The 20,374-nt window shown below is 47.9% G+C and overlaps 1 protein-coding gene across 2 annotated transcripts in view; it reads left to right on the top strand.

Moving 5' to 3' along the window:
* PAPPA (pappalysin 1) overlaps nt 1–20,374 on the top strand; it is a 181,167-nt gene that overhangs the window by 135,797 nt on the left and 24,996 nt on the right. For both annotated transcript variants that reach the window (XM_086763700.1, XM_086763699.1), the window contains exons 14-18: nt 4,813–4,981; nt 11,515–11,698; nt 14,285–14,495; nt 15,089–15,260; nt 18,530–18,677. In XM_086763700.1, coding sequence (XP_086619826.1) covers nt 4,813–4,981; nt 11,515–11,698; nt 14,285–14,495; nt 15,089–15,260; nt 18,530–18,677 — 884 coding nt within the window. The remainder of the gene's footprint in view (nt 1–4,812; nt 4,982–11,514; nt 11,699–14,284; nt 14,496–15,088; nt 15,261–18,529; nt 18,678–20,374) is intronic.

The following is a 20,374-nucleotide window of genomic DNA, read 5'->3' as shown; positions in this document are numbered from 1 at the left end:
ACTCCCAGGCAGGCAGTCCTGCTCCCCGGCTGGCAGGGCGAAGGGGCTTTGGGAGCTTTATGGGTTCGGTGTGGGACCCCCCCGGGTAGGAATACCTCACACAATGGGGTGTGGGCAGGCTGAAGGCAAAGCCCGGGGAGAACATTGCCATACTGGTGGTGGGGATATGCTGGCTTGTGCCTCTCCTTCCTCCTTACCTGGGGTTGGATCAAGCGTTTTCTGTAAATCTCTGGGTTTATCGGCCTTCCCAGTTTAAATTAGGGATTTGCTTGATTGCTATCAGAGCCAGGTCCAGTGGTACTGAAGGCTGCTGAAAGGACCATAGGTGATGCTACTCTTTTGGTCGGTCTCATGGACCAGATTTGAAGGTAGACACCTGAAAGGAAAGGGCTTGATCCTTCTTCCAGTGGCACAGTCAGTACAGGTTCACCGGTCCCCATCCAGTCCTGAGGATTTGGGCAGATGCTCTTTGAGATTTTGTGTTAGTTCAAGGACATCAATGTGTTTTAGCTGAAGGCTGAAGAAGATAAATTCAGTTCGTACTTTTTTTTATTTCTACAACAAGGAATGTGGCTAGTGGCCTTTGCTGTTCAAATTACTGCATGTATATTTGTTTTAGAGAGAGAGAACCTGCTCTTGCCTTTAGAAGAATCTGTACAGAGGAGAAGACAAACCCACTGTAAGGAAAAATCTGTTAGAAAATCCCTCAGAAGGCTACATGTCTGTGAGTTGTATGTATGGTGGTGTAGAACAAAAGCAAAGTATGCTCAGATCTGTGGCCCAGGCTGGCCTGAACTCTGGAAAAGGAAGTTTTTCCTGTGTACAGGAGGTAATAGCGTGTCATTGCTCGTAACAAGTGCGTATCACGAGCCTTTGTGCTCACCTATGCATACATACGCGTCAGAGCTGTCATGAAGGAAACAAATAATTGCAGCACTGTGTTAGGATGAGTTCTTGAAAAAGTGCTTGACCCTAGGGTTAGGAAAAGAAAGTTTGGCTGTTGTAAGCTTTTTGAAAGAGGAAGTGCAAGGTTGTTTTTATATGAGGAAGGAAGAGTTCCACTTAATTGTTATAATTCTCTATAAACATGTTAAAATAGAAATGCTTCTAGGATTGTGTCACTAAGCCCCCGATTAAGTGAAGCCCTTAGCTGTTTGCTTACATCCCCCTGTAGTCAAATCTATCAGTGAGACTTAACCGGGCTTTTGAAGTTAAGCACATATTGAAGTGCCTTGCTGAACTGGTGCCAGTATTGGCACGGAGAAATACAGATTTGGAGGCTAATGACTGAGCTCATGTAGATTAGGGATGGGCAGCATGGATTTGAATAAAGCAAGGACTGGCTCAGAACTTCAGTCTACACGTGAAGCTGACTCAGTTCATCACTGAAATGGTCTGCCTTGGTCTGTATTTTTGACACTCAGCGGGCAATGGAATGTGTGCAGGAGATCCTTGCGCTTGCCTTGGTGTGACAGTGTTGCTTCAGGAAATCGTGCGGTACCAGGGCAAGAACAGGAACAGGTGAATCCTGAGCTGGACCCAGTAAAATAAACACTGTCGGGGAACATCCCAGGCACTTGCCGGTTACATACATGTCAGTAAATCCTGAGAGCTGTCCTTGGGTCCCTTGCACAGCTTTCGTTCAGACAGCTCATACGCTGGCAAGCGATTCCCAGGGGAGTTAGGACAGGCCAGGGATGTTTTGAAGTAGGCAATTTCGATGGTGTCACCCAATTTTGATGACAAGAAGACGGGATAAGCTGTCCTATGCCAGGAATCAATATGAGTTAAAGTAGAAGAGATTTCATTCTCAGGTACTCTGTGTGGTTTCGTTCCCAAGGAATGCTTGGTTTCTGGAGCATGCGATGATTAACCACTGTTAAACGGCAGTACCCATGCAAGAGCTTCCGTAACCCACAAATCTGCAATATGGATGTCATGGGTTCTTTGTCTAAACTTCCTACTTCGAGGCATTCATTTCTCCTTAATTCTGCCTTTGCAGAACTCAGTTCGGGATCGTGACTTCAAAATTCACTGGGATTTACGGCTGACAGTAGCCGATACCAAATTGGAACCAGTAGCTAGAGAACCAGAAGTATTTAAATTGGAAACACTTGGTGGCAGTGGGTGTTTTTTTACAAAAAGTGAATGGTTGTATTGTTTGTCACTGAAGTCATTCATATAGAGTTACAGACAGAGCGAGCTGCCCAGATGATCTGCTAACCGAGGCATAATCTGGAGCCTGGAGGGGGTGGCTAAAAATGTTCCCTGGCCATTTAAGACGACCACAAAGGGACTTGTAAACAGAAAGAAGAACATCACAATAAGTGTTTCTTAATGCCTTTGTCTGTGGTGTTTCAGTTCTGTAGGACTTTTAAGCCCAGGCTTGCTCATCTGGTGTCCTGATATGAACTCCAGAAACCAGATTCTTTTTTTCCTTTACATTGATGGAAATGAAAAGCAATGCCACTGACTGCGGTGACGTTTCTCCAGATTTCCCTTTGTGCAAATTGCAAAGGTTTTTTTTTCAGCTCATCCTTCCCTCTGAAGCCATTCAAGGCTGAATTCAGTGCTACATTATTGTGTAGCACATTGATTCATGTCAGATATTAAATGAAATAGGTCTGCTATTATTTTATTTTCTCCAACTTTAGTGCAAAAAAAGGTTTTCAGATTTTGCAGGAGTTTTGCAACGGGCAGTCAAGGTTCACAATATGGGCTTCTGAGAATGGCTTGGCAATAGCGCTTGCTTTTTTTCCTCAATGAGTCAACTTCCTTGTTGCTGGAGCCCTGGCACGGCAGGAACTCGTATTGCAGCCTCACCATCTGAAAAATGGAGGGGAGCGAAGCGACGGTTAGCCTTCATGGCCGGGTGTAACTGGGATGTGTAGGGATGGTGTGACGTGATTCGTCACTTACACTCTCACTCAACAGCCATGTTCAGATGTTCTTGCTGATGTTAATGGGGGACTTGCTCAACTAGCAGTGCTCTGAGGTTGGTAGCAAGGTGCTGCTCCGCTCCGGGAGCCATGGTGTGTGAGGGTGCCCGGGGCGCTGCTGCCAAAACAGGGTGAGGTCTGTGGTTCACGCTCCTGGGTGATTCCTGTTGGGCATTTACATGATAATTGCCCATGGCTGCTGTTCTCCCCTCATTTCTCTGCAGGAGAAGACCACCTGGGCACTTGGATATACTGCCCACTTTTTCTTCCAGCATCTCATCTGCAGCCCTATTGATTGGTGCAAAGGGAAATCAATGGCAGTTTAGATTTGTATGTCAGGCTGTGAGTTGCAATGACTAGAAAACATGCATGAAACTCTTGGTGTGGGAGGGGAGGAACCTCCTGCAGGCAGGATCAGTTGGCATAGATCAGCTCTGGCAGAGGGTCGTCCGTTCTGCGGAAGTAACGAGCATCGCAGTTGTAGTGCTGATAGACGGGGCGCTGTTTGTTGCCTACAAGGGTATCGAGTTGGCCAACACGGAGGTGGAATTCTCCTTCCTCAGCCCTGTCAGTGGCAATACCCCGTGTGCAATGAGGAAATAAGATCTTTCTGAACACAGAAATTGTTTACGGCTCATCGCACTCCAGGGAAGGGCTGCCACTGAACAAGCAACCTTAAATTACAAGCAGCGGGCACTTCCCATGCAGCACTAGTCTGGGACAGAGAAATGAGTGGTGGAGGTACATAATGCTGTCGTTTAATCTGATCTAGAGCTCAGTAGAGACATGTGCAGATGTGCTGCTCTATCAGTAACATGGAGATAACAATACCGGCCCAGGTGTCTCACAGGGGTGTCATGAAAATTAATTAGATGATGTCTGCACAATGCTTTGAACAGCAAAACACCACGCACACGCTAAGTCCTGTGCTTACTGAGGTGGATGGGGTTTTGATGGCTGTTAACCCTTTTGTAGGAGACAGGAATATCTTGCTTGTGATCCATTTCAAAATCTGTGTGTTGATGCATTGTTTTTCCTTCTTTCTATAACTTTCTGTCTTTCAGGTTCTTTGACTCAGGTCATCAGAGATGGTGAAAGATTTTGTGTCAACCAGACATCTCTGTGTATACAAAAATAAAGCAAAAACCTCTTTTTACAAGCCACGCTAAATGTTACGATAACTCACTGTAGGGAGAGCAGAGAGTTTCCATCCGGGGAAACATTTTCTGGATGGCAGGACAGCAGCTGGAGAGATGTGAGATGACAGCGTGCTGCTGAGCTTGATAAGAGCTTATCAACACAGCTACACAGCTGACATTAGGTGTTCCTGGTGAAGCGGAATAAAATGAATGTGTTGATTCCAATCGAGTTTTTCAAAGAGTGTCTGTCACAAAAACCCCTCCTCGTACGTGCACACCTATCACGGGCAATATCGGGCACTGCTGAATTCAGGAGAGATTTAAAATTGGGTGGGGCATACGGACTGCTCTTGGAGGGAGAGTGCGCTCATGGGATGAACAGATGGACGCGTGTTGGTACGGGAGCAGGAAGGCCACAGTGCAGTTTCTCGTGTTGTTTCTCCTCTGAATATCACAGAACGGAAAGTAGCTCTGTGAAATGGACAGGCTCTTCCCTTTTGCCACCAGACCTGTAATTTGTTTTCATTGCCATCACCGTTACCGCTGTCCCTGTCCTTCAGAAGAGATAACGAGAGGGTGCGCTCGTTGGTGAGGAGCCCTTTGCCGAGTCGGGTTCAGTGCGCAGTCTGGGTACCTGCTACCTGACAAGTGCTGAGTTTGTCAGTCAGACGTGTGCTCTTGTGGAATGAATGAAATGAACTGAATGAAAATAGTACTACTTGTCTCCCCCCTAGCTGCGTCCACTACTCCTGCGAAGCCACCGACTGCCAGAAGCTGGAGATCGAGAACGCGCAGCTGAACTGCACCGGAGGCGGGTGGTACAATGGTGCCCAGTGCAACGTCAGCTGCAAGACAGGCTACATTTTGCAAGTCCAGCGAGATGATGATCTCAGCAAGAGCCAGGTTTGTTCTGCTGCTTTTGTATGACCCACAAGACAGGAATGAGCAAACGGATGTGGAGAAATTGAGAAATAACCCAACCTAAACCCCAAAATCTCAGCTCGGCCTTGGGACAAGGCCTCATCCAAATACTTCTCATCAGAATAGGAGCCGTCTGACTCTGTAGGAAGAGATACTGACAGTGAGCAAAGCTCAGATGTTCCTCAAATTTAGATATTTTTAACCCAAAATATTTGAATATGTGTTCAGGCCTTCTCTGATCTCACTGACTCTGCTCAGCTGGTGTTTCTTGGATTGTTTTTTTGGGAGTGGGGTGTTTGGTTTTTTGCACAACTGGTTTCTGAGCAAAATATCTCATTTTTATTCGTTGGGTTGAGGCTAACGATGTCTTAACTCCTTTGCAATGTTTCAGTTCATCTGCTTCCAACCACACCCAGACACTGCAGAAACTCCCAATGCCAAGGGGGTGGAAAAAGCACCTAAACCTTTTTGTTTCCAAGCGAAGCACCGAAAACCTACCCCAGTGGTCCAGGGAGTGCTCCCCGTCTCCTCTAAACCATGCATTAATAATCCAGTCCTACAAAAGCAGCATGTCCTGATGCAATGAGTGGGATATTGAGAAGAGCTATCAATTTCTTTAAAAATTAAAAAAAATACAGGTCCTTTTTGCTGTAGGAGGTGGCCGAGGTGTATGTGCAGCGTGACCCAGCCTTGGCGTGCCGCTGGGAGCAAGGTGCACGGGATACGTGGGTGCAGGGCAGACACCCCGGTTTGCGCTCACATCTCGAGCGCCGCCAGGTCCCGTGAGCGTGGCGTGGGGGCGGTTTCCCCCATCAGCGTTTTCTCGCGTGTTGTTGGGGCAGCCCAGACATGTGGGGCTGGGGAGGGTTGGGGGCAGGCAGCGCTCAGCAGCCCGTCTGTGTTTGTGAAATACTGTGTTCTTCATCAGCGCGCAGAGCGGAGGGGAATGAGTCAGCCCTTTCAACTCAATTACAAAACAAATACAGGACCCCGCGAGCTGGGCCTCTTCCATCCTAATTGGCATCAGCACCAGAACCCCAGCTCCAGCTGAGCATTTTTACAGAACAGAAAACAAGTTCTCCAGCGAGGCTGAATGGCTGAACCAGGAAATAGTTGGGGAGGGATCTGTGCATGGAGCATACGGGAACCCCAAACCAAATAAAACAGCCCAAACATGGGGCTGTTTCACCAGCGCTGTGTTATTTAAACACAAGGAGTACCTTTTGGGGAGGCTCAGCCAGCTGTCTATGGTTTTGCTCTGAGAAGTTTGGTCTCCGAGCCTTGATCAGACTCACATGACAGGAGCGGAGGATTTTAGCACCCCTAGCTACCATGATTCACTGCCTCTTACAACACCCTTCCTCTCACCCGGGTCTGCTATTGCACTTCGTGGTCTTTTTTCCACCGACGAAACCCTGAGGCCAATGGCTTTGTTTTGCTCAGTGCTGTGCATTCACTGTTAAAATCAGGGAAGGAGTGGAGCATCTTAGGTACCAATGTTCAGCTCAGCACATTAAACACAGACTTTTAAAGCTTATTCGTGTGCTTTGGAGGTCTGTTGAAAAGGAATGGACATTTTCTTTCACTATGGTCTTTTTTCATTTCTTTGTGTCAGGTCCTTCAAGCCAGAACTTGGGGAACGTGTAGGCAAGAAATTAATTATCCAAGAAAGTCTGGAATCTGTGGTTTGGATTCCTTGTTTTGTGTTGTACTGAATTGCGTTGTTCTCCTCCCACAATTGCTTCCCAGCTTCAGCTCCTCTTCTGATCACAAGCATTTGGAGATGAGATAGGACACGTGGGTTGTTATGTGTGGTCAGAGAGACTTTCTGCCATGAGGAACCTTGCACAGAGCTGTTGGTTGTTTCACTGTTGTCATTTAGTTGGATGTTTTGCTTAACTGACAGATACAAGGGTCTAGAACTATTTTTTTTCTTATTTAACTGACAGTGTGGGTGGCTGCACGAGGAAGAGGAGGAACAAAAGTAGCTTTGCACATGCTGATGTTTCGCACTCAGGTAGAAAGGACTCTGAGGTGAGGTGCAATGTCTCTAAGAGCAGACTGAACATCGGTGGCCCATGGCCACTGCACGCTGAAGAAGATTGTTGATAGACCAGTGAAAACACCCTGGTTTAGCATCTGAACCATATTTGTCTTCCGTGTTTCACTGAAAGGCAGAAAAAAAGGGTGAACAGAGAATTAAAGGCAAAATTTTTAAAAGCACCTCAGAGATGTAGGGGCACAAGTCACATTTCAAATCAATCTTTTACATCTAAGAGGTCTTTGAAAATCTTCTTAACAGTTTCTGCACTTTCTGGCCTCTGTGTCTTCTGAAGCTACCATTTTAATCAGTCTTAGGGCAAAACATTCATTCATCTCTGCTCTCCGAGAAGCTCTTGTTCCCGAATTCTGTTAAAATTCCATAAAATCACCAAACCCTAAAACCGTCAGCACTGTGTGCAGTAGAAACTGTTTGCTGTTTGAAAATAAAAAGAAGCTGAGCTGTTTACAGAATTGGGCTCTCTCTCGTCGTCGTTTAGGGACTTCAGCAACAACAACAAAAAAAGGATTTGCGTAGTGATGGAGCAAAATCCTCCATGTATCTTCCTTACAAAGAAGATCTCAGGATGTTTTCATTTTCCTCACTTTTCTTCCCACCCCCCTGACAACTCCATCGCTCTTTCTTCTCTTCTCCCCCTTTTCCTCCTTTGTCTTTCGCTGCTTTCCTCCCCCTCGTCCTTTGCTGAAAGCCTCGCTCATTCAGTTACTTGTTGTCATCTCTCCTTGAAGCTACCACCACTGCTGCTCTGGTCAAGAGGTGTTATTTAAAACCCAGCAGCTCCCTAATGTTGTGCAAAGGCATCATCAATCATGCCAGGAAAAGAAAGCGCGGCTCATGTGGGTTCAATTAGAGGCACAGTAGTGGGCAGAAGTGGAAGAATACTTAGAGGGGAGGGCACAGCTGTTCATTTTTAAGGAGAGGAAACTTCACACGTGAAGCATCGCTTGAAGAAGGAGCCGGCTGGGATCTTGGGCAGCAGGAAGGAGACGTGAATTCTCCCAAGCTGTTAAAAGTCCCAAGAAACAAATCTTTCTGGCACCAGATTTGTTTAAGTTTGCATCCTCTTCACTGTACTGCACACTGTATCTTTGGAGGCTCTTTTTTTTTCCCCCCTTTTCTCCTCCTCGCCCTCCCTCCTTGCGTAAGCCTCTTTCGGAAGACAAGACATGAAGGGAAGCGGTTGCTGTGATGCCAGTCAAAGCAGCGCGAAGTGCCCAAAGTGACAGCTAATAAACCAGATGAGAAAGCCAAGTGCCTCGTGTGGACCGCTGTGAGCCGGGTGACCTTGTCAGATCAGACAGGCGAAACGGGCACGTGCCTGCTCAGGCTTCGGCTGGGAGATCTGCAAAGGCAGTCACAGATGCTGCCGCGAAGACCCAGTGCTTGATCTGAGGATGGCAGTGCTCTGAGTTGACTGGAAAACATCCCCGAGGTGCGGTGCGGTGCTGGGGAGAGCTGGGCTCCCGCTCAGCAGCCCGGGGTCCGGCCCCTGGGCGCTGCAATGATCCCACCTTCGGGTGGGATGTTGTAAGAGGGAGAGGCTGAAAGCTGGTGGGTGCCATCTGCGATGATTTCCATGTTAGGGTTGTGCTCCATGCTTTCTGTCAAAGCCACCAGTCTTTGTCTCCATCACGGGCAATGTCCTCTGTTATGTGTGGCTGCAGAAATGCACGTCCTGCTATTGCTTGAAGTGGCGACATGATAGACCTGCTCTAAAATACGCCATTATTATGTCTGACCTCGAAAACCTCGGCTTCCATCATACAAAGTGTGGAACAAATTACCAGGAAAAGCTGAGAAGCCAGGGTCTTACCCACATGGGCACAGCTTCTCGGCATGGGAATAGCCTTGCCGGTGTGCCAGGAAGAGGAAAAGCTGGAAAGGTCTGAAAGGTGACTGTTCTGGGTTTGGTTAGTGTTTCTGACCAAGTGGGGAAAAACCCAGAGATCAAAGCATGGAGAAACTCTTTCTTTTTTCTTTCCTACCTCAAGGTTTGGAACAGAGGTAGCAATCAAGTGCGGTGGGAGTGCAGCTCTGGCGAGGGGTCCCTTCACGGGAGGGGTGGCCCCAGGTGCATTGCGTTTCCCGCAGGCTGTGGGGTCCTGCAGCTTTCTCCTAACAAAGACCTGGCTGCGGCTGAAGTGCTCTCGCAAGGGGTAGCTTGGGCAAAGCGCTCTTGCCCATTTTCTGTAAGATGACTGCCATGCACAGATATTGCTTCTGTTTAAGGTTTTGTGTTGTATTCCAGGTTCTGAATTGACACTGGTGTTTGTTTGGTGTTCTGTAGAGCCACACCTGATGTGCAACCCTCTCACTAGAGAAACTCCATTGTGCACCACACTGTGTCCCAGCAGCCGGTATCAGCTAGCAGGAACAATCATTTATTCCTAAACTAAATCACACTAAATAACTGAATTCTTGGAGTTGCATCTCCTGTCACTGATAAAGCTTCCCTGTGCTCAGTGTGGATCCGACATCCAGCAAGATGCAGTGGAAGACCCATGTGTTTTCCCTGACGTTTGGCTAGCCCGTGACATCAATAACTTGGTTTTATGTTTTAACCTCTTGGTGTCAAGGTGCCCAGCAGCCGTGGTGCTGGGGTGTTATTTGATGATAGCTTCTGTTAAGGCAACTGTAGGCTTTGCTGAATGCTGGAGCAGCCCAGCCTGGGCTGCCAATGCGATGGTGATACTGCGGTGTGTATGCATTGTGAAGACATGGAAGTATGCTATATTGTCCCTTCTCCTGTGGCCATCACACCACAACTTCCTGGAAGCACAAGCATCTTCAAGTCATCAGCTATCTACAGAATACACTTTTTAATGGTGCAGATATTCTGAGAAGCAGCAGAGGCAGAGTTAACAGCCACTGGGGAGCAAAATGATTGGGACTGGGAACACAGAGTGTCACTTCACCTGAGTGCTCTGTGACTCCCAGAATGTGCTACTCTAAATCTGCAGAAAAGACCTTTTTTTCCATCAGCAGTGCTCCCTGTTTAAATAAACTCCACGGTCGAGAAAAGGGGTTTTGTGCCCACTTGGGAAGTGTCCAGTTTCTCAGCTCTGGGACTGCTTTTTCCATTCTGAATGCAGCCATATATCAACGGGAGACAGGTCTGAACTTCTGTTGAAACCATTAGGGTGTTTTTGCAAAAAGGGAATCCAGGTCCCTTTGATGTGTGCTAGAAAAATTCCCCTTCCTTTTATAAACCCAGATAAATGGTCGGCGGTGCAAATCTCCTGTGAGTGTACCAGCCCTGAATAAAATATTCCCCGGAGGCAGAGGAGTGCTGCTGGATGGCTTGGTATCTTCCCCTTCTTGTGTTTGGGTTTCTCACATTTCTTTTTCTTCTGTCCCTCTTTTTATTCTGGTATGGAGGGAAGAGTCCCACTTTCAGATTCTTCACTTCTAGTTTTTAATAATTTTCTCTTTTTAATTGGAAATTGGATATGTTGTTTATTCCGTTCTCTTTGCCAACATCTGTTTGTCCTTTGGTCACCCAGTAAATTCTTCACCTCACCTTTGGATGGGTGGCTCCTTCACCTCCCCTCTTTTTTTCTCTCTCCCTAGCACTTCAGGATTTCAGTCTGCTGCGTTGTTTGGATTATTCCTCAAATCCATAGAAGTGTAGATTCGGTGTAGCTATGACAATAGGGTGGCATTAGGGAGGTGATGGCGCAGGCACTGACTCTGTATTCGACCTCTCAAGTGCCAGGTGAGCGTCTGGGCAGGATGCTCCTGGGTCTCTCCATTGCAAACTCCTCCAGGAAAGAGTCTGTCTCTCAGGCGTGCGTGTCCCCGGTGCCGGGGCAGCAGGGCACTGATTTCATTTGGAGCCTTGGGGCACTCTGATAGCAGAAGCCATCACAGCAGCTGTCAGTGTCTGAGCACAATGTTGACATGGCCCAGGCCATCTCTCTTGGTAGCCCAGTCCAAGGGTGACCAACAGCTCTTGAGAGAGCCTGAGATGGGAGTCCCAAATGGGTTCATGTTGGCTTTTACTTCAAACCCAAGAGTGAGTTTGGCTGCTCAGAAGTACATGGGGATCCCCTTGGAGAGGCTGTGTCACCGCAAAGGTGACGGGTATCGGGAATAGCTGTCAGCTGCAAACAGCTCAGACATGCACACTCCGTTCTCATCACAGAGCAGAGCAGCAGGCTTCCCGGCTTGTCTTAGGAGGTGACACAGACGAGTTCAGATTATTTTTAGTGCTTCACTCTTTATATCAAAGCACTTTGGTGTCTCACCCCAGAAGTGACAGAAATACATCCTGGTTCTCTGCAACTGTTTGTTGTGGGACCTTCGTGGTTTTAGTAGCTGCTGTCCAAGCGATGATGGTACTGGTCAGGCCCAGTTTTGCTTTACTTGTGAGCCAAAATAATGACTGTTACGAGGCTTGAAATGGTTTTGACCTTGCTGGCTGCAGTGGCTGTAGGCATATGTCTTTTTTCAGATGGAGTCCAGCATCACCATGACTTGCACGGATGGGAAGTGGAACAAGCAGGTAACCTGCGAGCCCGTGGACTGTGGTGTCCCGGACCAGTACCACGTCTACCCAGCCACCTTCAACTGCAGCGAGGGGACCACCTTTGGCAAGAAATGCTCCTTTGCTTGCCGACCTCCTGCTCTTCTGAAAGGTACCGGAGAGCATCTGTGCAGTGACCTGGGGATAGCTGCACAGCTAACACAGACTGTTCCTAGCAATATACGTTAGGGTTGCTGTTGTTTTAGAATTATTCATGATATTTTAAGTATGAAGAATTATGAGACACTATGGGAAGGTTTATTTATATTAGAAGTTAAGTTCCTTTGCATCTCTCTCTTACCTTCCTTTGACCTTTCCTTGATCACGGCTGGCCTGGCAGTAATGACAGTGAATATTGCTTCCATACAACCAAAACATGGAAAAGTAATGGGGATAAATCAGATTGAACTTTCTCATCATCTTTCCCATGCCTTGTCTGTTTTCTGTGTCTGTCTCCCTTCTATGCCTCCTCCATGTATTTAGAAAGGCAGGAGAAGACAAAAAGGTCCCATGTCCCAGTGGCACAATCCCCCATCATTGTTTTTCCTAATCCACCCATCACCTGTCTCCTTTTCCACACCCATTTTACTCTGCCTTTGACTTTTCTCTCCTTCTGCTTTGGGACTCTCTGCAATTATTTTCTTCTTAAAAATAACACACTGCTGCCTTCTTTCCTTTTCTCCCCCGTTTTCTTCCCTGCTGCTTTTCTGCCAGCATCCCCATCGTCTTCTCAGCACCATCCACTCTTCTGCTCACTGGCACATTACCCTTTTTGATCTGGTCCTCAGGAAACAAGGAAAGATACAATTGTTAATTTGAAGGAACATTAGAGCCAAATTAACTTGTCATCTTGCAGTGGAGTAATCTTATCTGCTGTTGTCAACTCAGGTAGAAATTCTGCATAAGCTGGTTTTGTACAGGTATCACCTTTTCTGCTAGGATTCATTGCAAAACGCAGAAGAGGCATGGGGTTCTTCATTTCAGTGAAAGGAAATGTTAGTTTCTTCATATGTAACCAAATTGCTTAATTCTCTTAACTCCGACTTAGGAGGGTAACCACAAGCAGCCAACACACAGTGAAAGTTAAGACTACTCAAAGGAGAGATTTTTATCAAAGACTTCACTTCTTCTAGTCATACACTCAGAGGGTCATTTTCAACCGGAGGTGTTTTTTCCTTGAAAACGCCTGGAATTTTTTTGAGGGGGCAGTGAAAATAATGCTATTCATCATGACCAATGAGAGGTTTCAGCTGCTGACTCTGGTGAGGGTGACTGGTGGGATGATAACCAGGTCAGGGGATGCAGCTCTGGTGTGTAGCATCACTTCACTTTTGTCCAGAGACTCTGTGAGGTAAAGGCACCGTTTGGTGTACAGCCACCGGTGATGACTAATAGATGTTACCACTAAGCTTCTGGAGAATGGCGTTGGAATGACTCATGCCTAATTCAATCACTGACGTCATGACAGCCACTGTTGGTAATGTCACAGCTTATCACTTTGCAGGGGCAAGTATGATATCACCAGGGCTGGTCTGCAGAGCTGCTGCATGAGTCAGAGCAGAGGAGCACGCCAGTGCTCTAGAAAAGAGCTCCCTTCTGCACAAAATACCTCTGCAATCATCTGCAGTTGGGGAGGGGAGAGAGAAAGCCAGGGCTGATTTAATGCAGCTTCGTTTATCTTTGTGGGTAGGGCAGGAGGGCTCCTCCACATACCTCCCTGAGCCCTCCAGAGCCTTTTGTTTTCTTCTTCTTTGAATTCCAGCCTCACACCCCGGCTCTCTTCCTTCCCTCTCAGAGAGATGGCATTGCTCTGGGGTTAGCAGTTTGTCAGTATTATTTGGGATAATGCCGAAGTTGGCTTACTGTTGAAAATATGCCTTATGTGTTGAGAAGAGTTCCTGCAGCAATGCTTGGGGATTTCAATAGAGTATTAGGGCTTTTTGAAGGGTTAGTTGCTCATAGCTGTGTTTTGTTTCTTAGGAAAAGCCTGTTCCTTTTCAACATACAGTATAAAATAACAAAGAATGTAAAATACACTGAGACTAGGCTACTTTTAGCTTAACCTTCTGAAGTCAAGTAGGTCATAGCAGAGGCAGATAGATCTATTGTACCTTTTACCTTTGAGGTGCTGGCCAAGAAGGCTTCCTAAGGAAGACGAGTGTCTAATGAGAATTATGAATCGTATTTATTACAGTAGTCCCCAAGGACTGAGAGTCCCCAGCTGAGAACAGTTCCTCATTGTGTTGGAGTAGTGACTCTGATACTAACAGATGCTGCTCCAAAAGGCTCAAAATTGAAATAAAAAGGACAGTTTCAGGGAAGACTTATCACACAGAAGCAGAATGAAGAATGTAATGGCACCAAGCCCTCTGTTAATACCCTAACTTTGGAGAGGAGGGAGGTGATGTATGAAGCAAGCTTCTTTTCAGATAAGAACAAAATAAGGAAGAGAAATACAAAAGATGGCAAAGCCAATGTGTTTTCCCCATGCTATAGCATTTCCTGAAATAAGCACTGTCTGCCTGTCACCTGAAAACAGAGTCTTTAATGATTTAATGCCATCATCTAGAAAGAGAAAATGCATAGGACATAGATAGTTGAATTTGTCAAACCAACTGAGATGGCTTTTGGGTGTAACAACACATCGAAAAAAATAATCCTGCTGATCGTTGTTAACTTCACTCACTGTTCTTCTCAGGAAACAACAGCAACTTGACCTGCATGGAGGATGGGCTGTGGTCCTTCCCGGAGGCCCTGTGTGAGCTGATGTGTCGAGCACCCTCCATCGTCCCTAACGCAGATCTCCAGACCACTCGTTGTCGAGAAGATAAGCACAAAGTGGGCTCGTTTTGCAAGTACAAATGCAAACCAGGTTACCACGTCCCTGGATCCTCCAGAAAAGCAAGAAAGTACGTGAAAGAGTAATGCCATGCAGTCAGCACGATTCAGAAAGCCAGGAGTTTAAAATATTTTGGGAAAGAGATGGGCTGTTTATAAGAGACTGTATGTGCTGTAGGGAATATCACTGAGCAGTTCCTTCATGCAGATGGTTGATGGTTGTGCAGTTTCGAGGGTATTTAGGCACCTAGCTCACTTAGGCTTCTTTGAAAATCCTAACCAGTGCTCAAAAACCAGACCTTACTTTAGAGGTACCCTTTGGTATGCAGCCTGGGGAGTCCCCTTTGAAGCTGTGCAGGAAAGGGTTAGTGCTGTCATGTACTTCTGACTCTGCACAAACCCACTTCAAACCAACCACAACCCACAAGCCTGGGAAGCAGAGTTTTTGGGAGACACGTCCAGGCCAAAAGAGGAGTTTAGGCTGGGCTGCTGAATGTTGGCTTTGCAAATAACCTCATAACGTAGATTCACGACTTGTTCCCCAGACGTTAAAAGCTCCAGCACACCCATCCCCTGCAACCTGCTAGCAGAGCTCAGAGGCTCTAGAGGCTCTCAGCTGACTCAGCCACACACTAAATGGTCTTGTTTTCTTCCGCACAAAAAGGCGAGCCTTTAAGATCCAGTGCACGCAAGATGGCACGTGGCTGCCGGGTGCTTGCGTGCCCGTTACCTGCGACCCTCCGCCTTCCAAGTTTCACGGGCTCTACCAGTGCTCCAACGGCTTCCAGTTCAACAGTGAGTGTCGGATCAAGTGCGAAGACGATGACAATCAGTCGGTGAGTCTCTCTTATCCAAATAATCTCAGCCCATAAAAGCGTAGTTTTACCATTTCTCCCCTAAGAATCCTGATCTTGGAGGGGCCGAGTGCCATTGAGCTGTTCTGAGACCAGAGACAGAGAAATGGAGAAGGGAAATATATAATTAGAGGGAGAGAGCTACACAAAGAGCCTGGAAATACAATTTTTATTATAGTAGTAATGGTATTAACTATTACCCATAGAGGATTAGCAGTGAGTGACATTGTTTCTGGACAATAAGTGGCTGAAAACTCTGCGTTGGTGGCTCTATGATCTAGCTAGAAAATAAGGAGTAATGAATGAAAGTAAGTAGGATACGAGTTACCCACACTTGTCCTGTTTGCTCATTCCATTTTACCTTGCTTTTCTCTCCGAGTCTTTTTCTTAACATTATATGTATGTGTGCCATATGATAATTTAACTTTTTAGGGTTTACAACTATTCAAGTGAACTATCTCTAAACTTTCATGTTTTTCTGGCTGTGAAGGAGGCATTTGGCATCAGGGGTCAGATCCCTATCTGGTGTTGCCTTTGACTTCTTGGGAGCTGTGTTCACTGATATGAGAAAGTCTGGTCTTTAGTATCTTGTTTGAAATGCTTGGTTTTTCTCACTGGAGGTAATTATAGTTTGTGAGATAGGTAACTTCTCCCAGAAGTGCTGCTGCTACTTAATATGCTTGGGAACAGAAACTGGAGGTGTAGAAGCTGCTGCTGCACGCACTGCAGAGAGCTGGGATTCTGCCATTCCAGGTTCTGAGGAGATATTAAAAAGGGACCAGCCCTGCCCTAGGACCAGTGATCTGAAAGACTCCTCTGATACCTGCTCCAAACATTAAAAGGCAATCGCTGCCCTGTTCCCTGCCAGGCTGACCTGCCCTCCTCATGGCGACAACAGGCAGAGCCCTGGAGTTTTGAGTCAGGGCGCCTGGAAAAGGTTTCCTTGTGTAAGACTTACGTGAGGTTAGGAGCCTTGTGAAATGAGAAGTTGCATGTGGGGGGGCTCTGGGATATTGTGTCTGTGGCTTTGTGCGTCTGCCGCTTGCTCAGACCAGTCGGCGTGGCTGAAGACGTGTGCCGTAGCTGCTGGAACAGGGAAACTGGGGCCACTGGGTACTGGCAACTGGTATAGGGGTTTGTGTTTGCTTTTAAATGAGCTGGACGTGAAAGGGAGCAAGCAGTGGAGTCAGGGTTACAGCAATAACGAACTGAGCTCTGGAGAATGAGAGATACAGCTATGTCTCTATTCTCCGTAAGGAAGAGTGTCGTGACTGTTCAGCTGCGAAAGCTCCTCGAGCGAAGGAGCAGATAACATCTTGAGAAAGGGATTTGCAGAGATAGGTATTTCCAGATATCCCAGAAAATAGACTGCAGAAGAAGAGGGAGGACTCCTGGCACAATCCTGAACCACTTCAGAGGTGTTAATTATTTAAGGATTAAACCCCACTAAGTCTCTCTCAGCTATATAAGGTGATAATGCACATTGCATCCAAGCAAGAAACCCAGCAGGGATTTTCACAAGAGATTTTGCAGGTCAGGGAATGATGGACAGTATGTTACTATAGCAATGGATATCATGAGTACGTTGCAGAAGCTGTGCCATTGTACCTTCAAGCACAGCCAGCTCCAGGGACATAAATCAGGTTTCATGGCTCACCTTTAAAAATCATGCTTGAACCCTGGCATGCAAATTGCAAAGGAAGCACACCACACTTGCTAAAACAGCAAATTGTGCTCAATTATCGCTCAGCCATCTCTTCCTGAATTTTTCACCAGGCTGAAAGATCATTGCTCAGCTGTACATATGGCATCTCTTAATCATCAGGAACGTCATGGTCATTTAAGCCGGTACCTCCCCTGGCACCCAGAGCAAGGGTCTTCCGTTCTGAATATTGTGCACAAATCATATGAACGGTCAGATCTAAATTAATCAATCTCTGCCAAACTGGCCCTTAGGTGGGAGTCACCAGGCTGGATCACACTCGGAGTCCATCTGGCCCATTATCCTCTCATATGATTTTCTTATTACTTCTGGCAATGGCCAGATGCCTAGAGAAGGGGAAGCAGGTCCCACGCAGTAGTCTGCTGATAAGACCACTTTGCATCTCACTAAATATTGTGTTCATCAACAAAGCTGAGCAAAAAATGCCTTAGCATATGAAGGACAAGACTAGCACTGAAGGTTTCTTCAGATCCATGTTCAACAATGGGCGTGGGTCGTGGGGAAGAGCCCCTACAAAAAGTTCAGCAGCCCTGCTGGGATCCCAGCATAGACAGTACACTGAAGGATCTCCAAAGACATTCAGCACAGACTCCAAGAGCAGGGTGGGTAGATGGCAGGCCCCATGCCTGGCATGTAAAACGGGCGAGGAGAAACAGAGATCCTGCATGGTTCTCCCACCCAGCAAGGCCCCCGCGGGAGGTCTGGAGCCCAACCACGCCAGACGTCCTCCTGGTGAATGTCCCACATTGCCCTGTGGCAGTGAGGCTCACAAATCCTGCAGAACAGCTTGTGCAGAAGTCCCCAGTGCCATGAGGACAGATCTGACAAAAGATTGCCTGCGCACTCCTTTGTTGTTTCTAAAGGGCATGATATTTCCCGTCGGACTTTGGTATTCATTCTTCAGTATCATACGGAGAATCTTCTCTATAAGAGAAATGTCAGATTCTGTTCCTTGCCCATTCCCACACCAGAGGATTTTCTTCCCCTTCCCACCTGCCTCTGTGCATGTCTGTCTCAGCCTCTTCGCTGGCCGTCACTCAAGGCAGCCAAGCTCTAAAGAGCACGTTCTGCCCCGCTAAGCATCCCTGCTCGTGTCCTGCTTTCCCTCCTCCTTGGCCATTGGGGATTCTGTCTTTTTCAAGACAAAGATGATGTAACCAGTTAAAAAATGGGAAGAGGAAAAAAGGTTGTCTGCCTTCAACACAAACTTCTCAACAAGAAGAAAGAAGGCAAATGAGGTGAATGCATCTTTATCACAACTGGGGTGGGTCTGGTTTAGGGTAGAGACCTTGCGAGGGCCACGTAGAGACATTGTGTTGCACAGAAGAGGCGTGTGTGTATGTGTTGGTATTTTTTTCTTTGGAAAAAAACTCCTTCTTGCCCCCCAGGGCTGGCATTCCCAACCAGAGGCTCTTCCAGCTCTGGCAGAACTTTCCTCCCAGCTCAGCTCTGCCCGCTTCTCCCTTCTCAGCCTCTTCCTGCTGTTATTTTTGTGACCGTCCTCGTTATCTTCTCCTCTCATTCCCAGGGCCGTGGAAGCAATGTGATTCACTGCCGGAAGGATGGCACCTGGAGCGGCTCCTTTCATCTCTGCAGGGAAATGCAGGGCCAGTGCGCGCTGCCCACGCAGCTCAACAGCCACCTGAAGCTGCAGTGCGCCGGCGGCTACGGCATAGGTTTGTGAGCATCGGCCCTGCTGGCTGCCGCGGGGGGATGCAGCTCAGGCGGGCGCGGGGAGTGGTGGGAGAGGAGATGAGGAGGGATGGGAGGAAGGAAGGAGCCTGCAGTCCTTGAAGTCACCTTCTTCTGCGGACCCTCTTCGCCTGAGTGAGAGGCTGCTACAGGAGGATTTTCAGGGATCTGCTTTTAGGAAACATGAAGTTTTGAGAGACCAGGCATCACGTAACATGCTCTGATTGCCTGCTTCTTGCAGTGCTTCCAGTTTTATCGTGTCCTTGCTTGGCCAGCTGGTTTTAATGGGCAGCCAGCAAGCCAGACTACACCAGAGACACATCCAGGTAGATTGTACCTGCATTTGCCCATGCACTTTTGTAATATCCCCCTCCTTCAACCACACACACGCCCCAGAGGCTGAAGGGCAGGCATCTGGCAGGGAAGTGCAGCACCAGGATAATTCAGGTCTCTCCAGAAAGAATACGAGACCAGCTGAGCATCCCCTTCAGTCTGACAGTTGTTGGGGAGCTGTTGTAAGGGGTGTTCTCCCCATTCCTTCTGGGGTGCCTGATCTCTCTGCAAGGAGTGATGCCTTCCAGAGCTCAGCTTCGCTTTGTGTCACCCAGGCAGAGGGAGGGATAGACCACACGCTGAATGGTACACACTACATTGTAGCCCTATTTTTGAGGTCTCCCTGCTGTAAGGGCTCCAACGGGAGCTGCACTCGCTCCAGCACTCACAGACCCATGAGGCCCCTTCCTGCAGCCCCGCTCCCATCCCCTGCCAGCCCCCTCCTCCCACCGCCTGTCCCTTTGAACCTGGAGAGATTTCCTCCTTGCGCAGCTCCCTCATTATATTGCAGCCATGCGAGGGACCACGAGCCTCCTTGTGTTCCCTCCCCAGGGAGGAGAACACGACCTGGGTGAGATCACTGCTCTGTAATGATGCCAATTACAGATCATATATCAAAACAATTCCAACCTGCTCCTTCCCGTCAGCGTAAATAGCGTGGCGGAGCACGGGAGAGTGAGCAGCGAGAAGGTTGCCGGCGACTCTTAATCTGGCAAGGCGTTTTACCCTTGAGACGAGGTTATGTCCTGGGGCGATCAGGTTTTTGCAAGGAGAGAAACATCGATTCCTGGTTTGGAGGGGAGCATCTTGGTGCTGGAAGCAGGAGGGTCAGCGGGTGCCTGCCAGCCGTGGGTCCTCTCCCAGCCCTGCCGGGGTGGCTGTCAGCAGGGGACGATCCCAGAGGCAAGGTCTGGTGGGCCTGATCCTGGGATGGGGCCACACAGCCATTGTAGAGGCAAGGGACTGGAGGGATGGATCCTCCATGAGGGCATGGCTCTCACTGGAGGGTGAGGAGGAGCTCAGCGAGGGCACGGTGGCTGTTGGCTCTTACCCTCAGCAGATGGAGACAGACCACAGACCTTGTTAGGCTCGCCCAGCACCACCTTTTGGGATCGGATTGTTGGGGTTTTCTTCTCTTCCTGGTGTTTTTTGAAGCCTGATCAAAGTCCTTCTGAGAAGGTGCTCTCCTGCCACTAGCTTGCAATGGGGCTGATGTCAACAGACCTCATCCAGCAGCTCTATGGAGCTGCTACTGTGGGTGATGGGAAAGCAAACCAAACCCCAAGCGCTCCCCAGTTCACCAGCCCAGGACTGCTCTGCTCCCGCTGACTCCTCCATGTGGGAGCAT

This window comes from Chlamydotis macqueenii, chromosome 20 (genome assembly GCF_036417535.1).
Source record: "Chlamydotis macqueenii isolate bChlMac1 chromosome 20, bChlMac1.mat, whole genome shotgun sequence".
Lineage (NCBI taxonomy): Eukaryota > Metazoa > Chordata > Aves > Otidiformes > Otididae > Chlamydotis > Chlamydotis macqueenii.
Note: the sequence above shows the minus strand (reverse complement) of the source record. Positions and strands in the feature narration are given on the sequence as shown.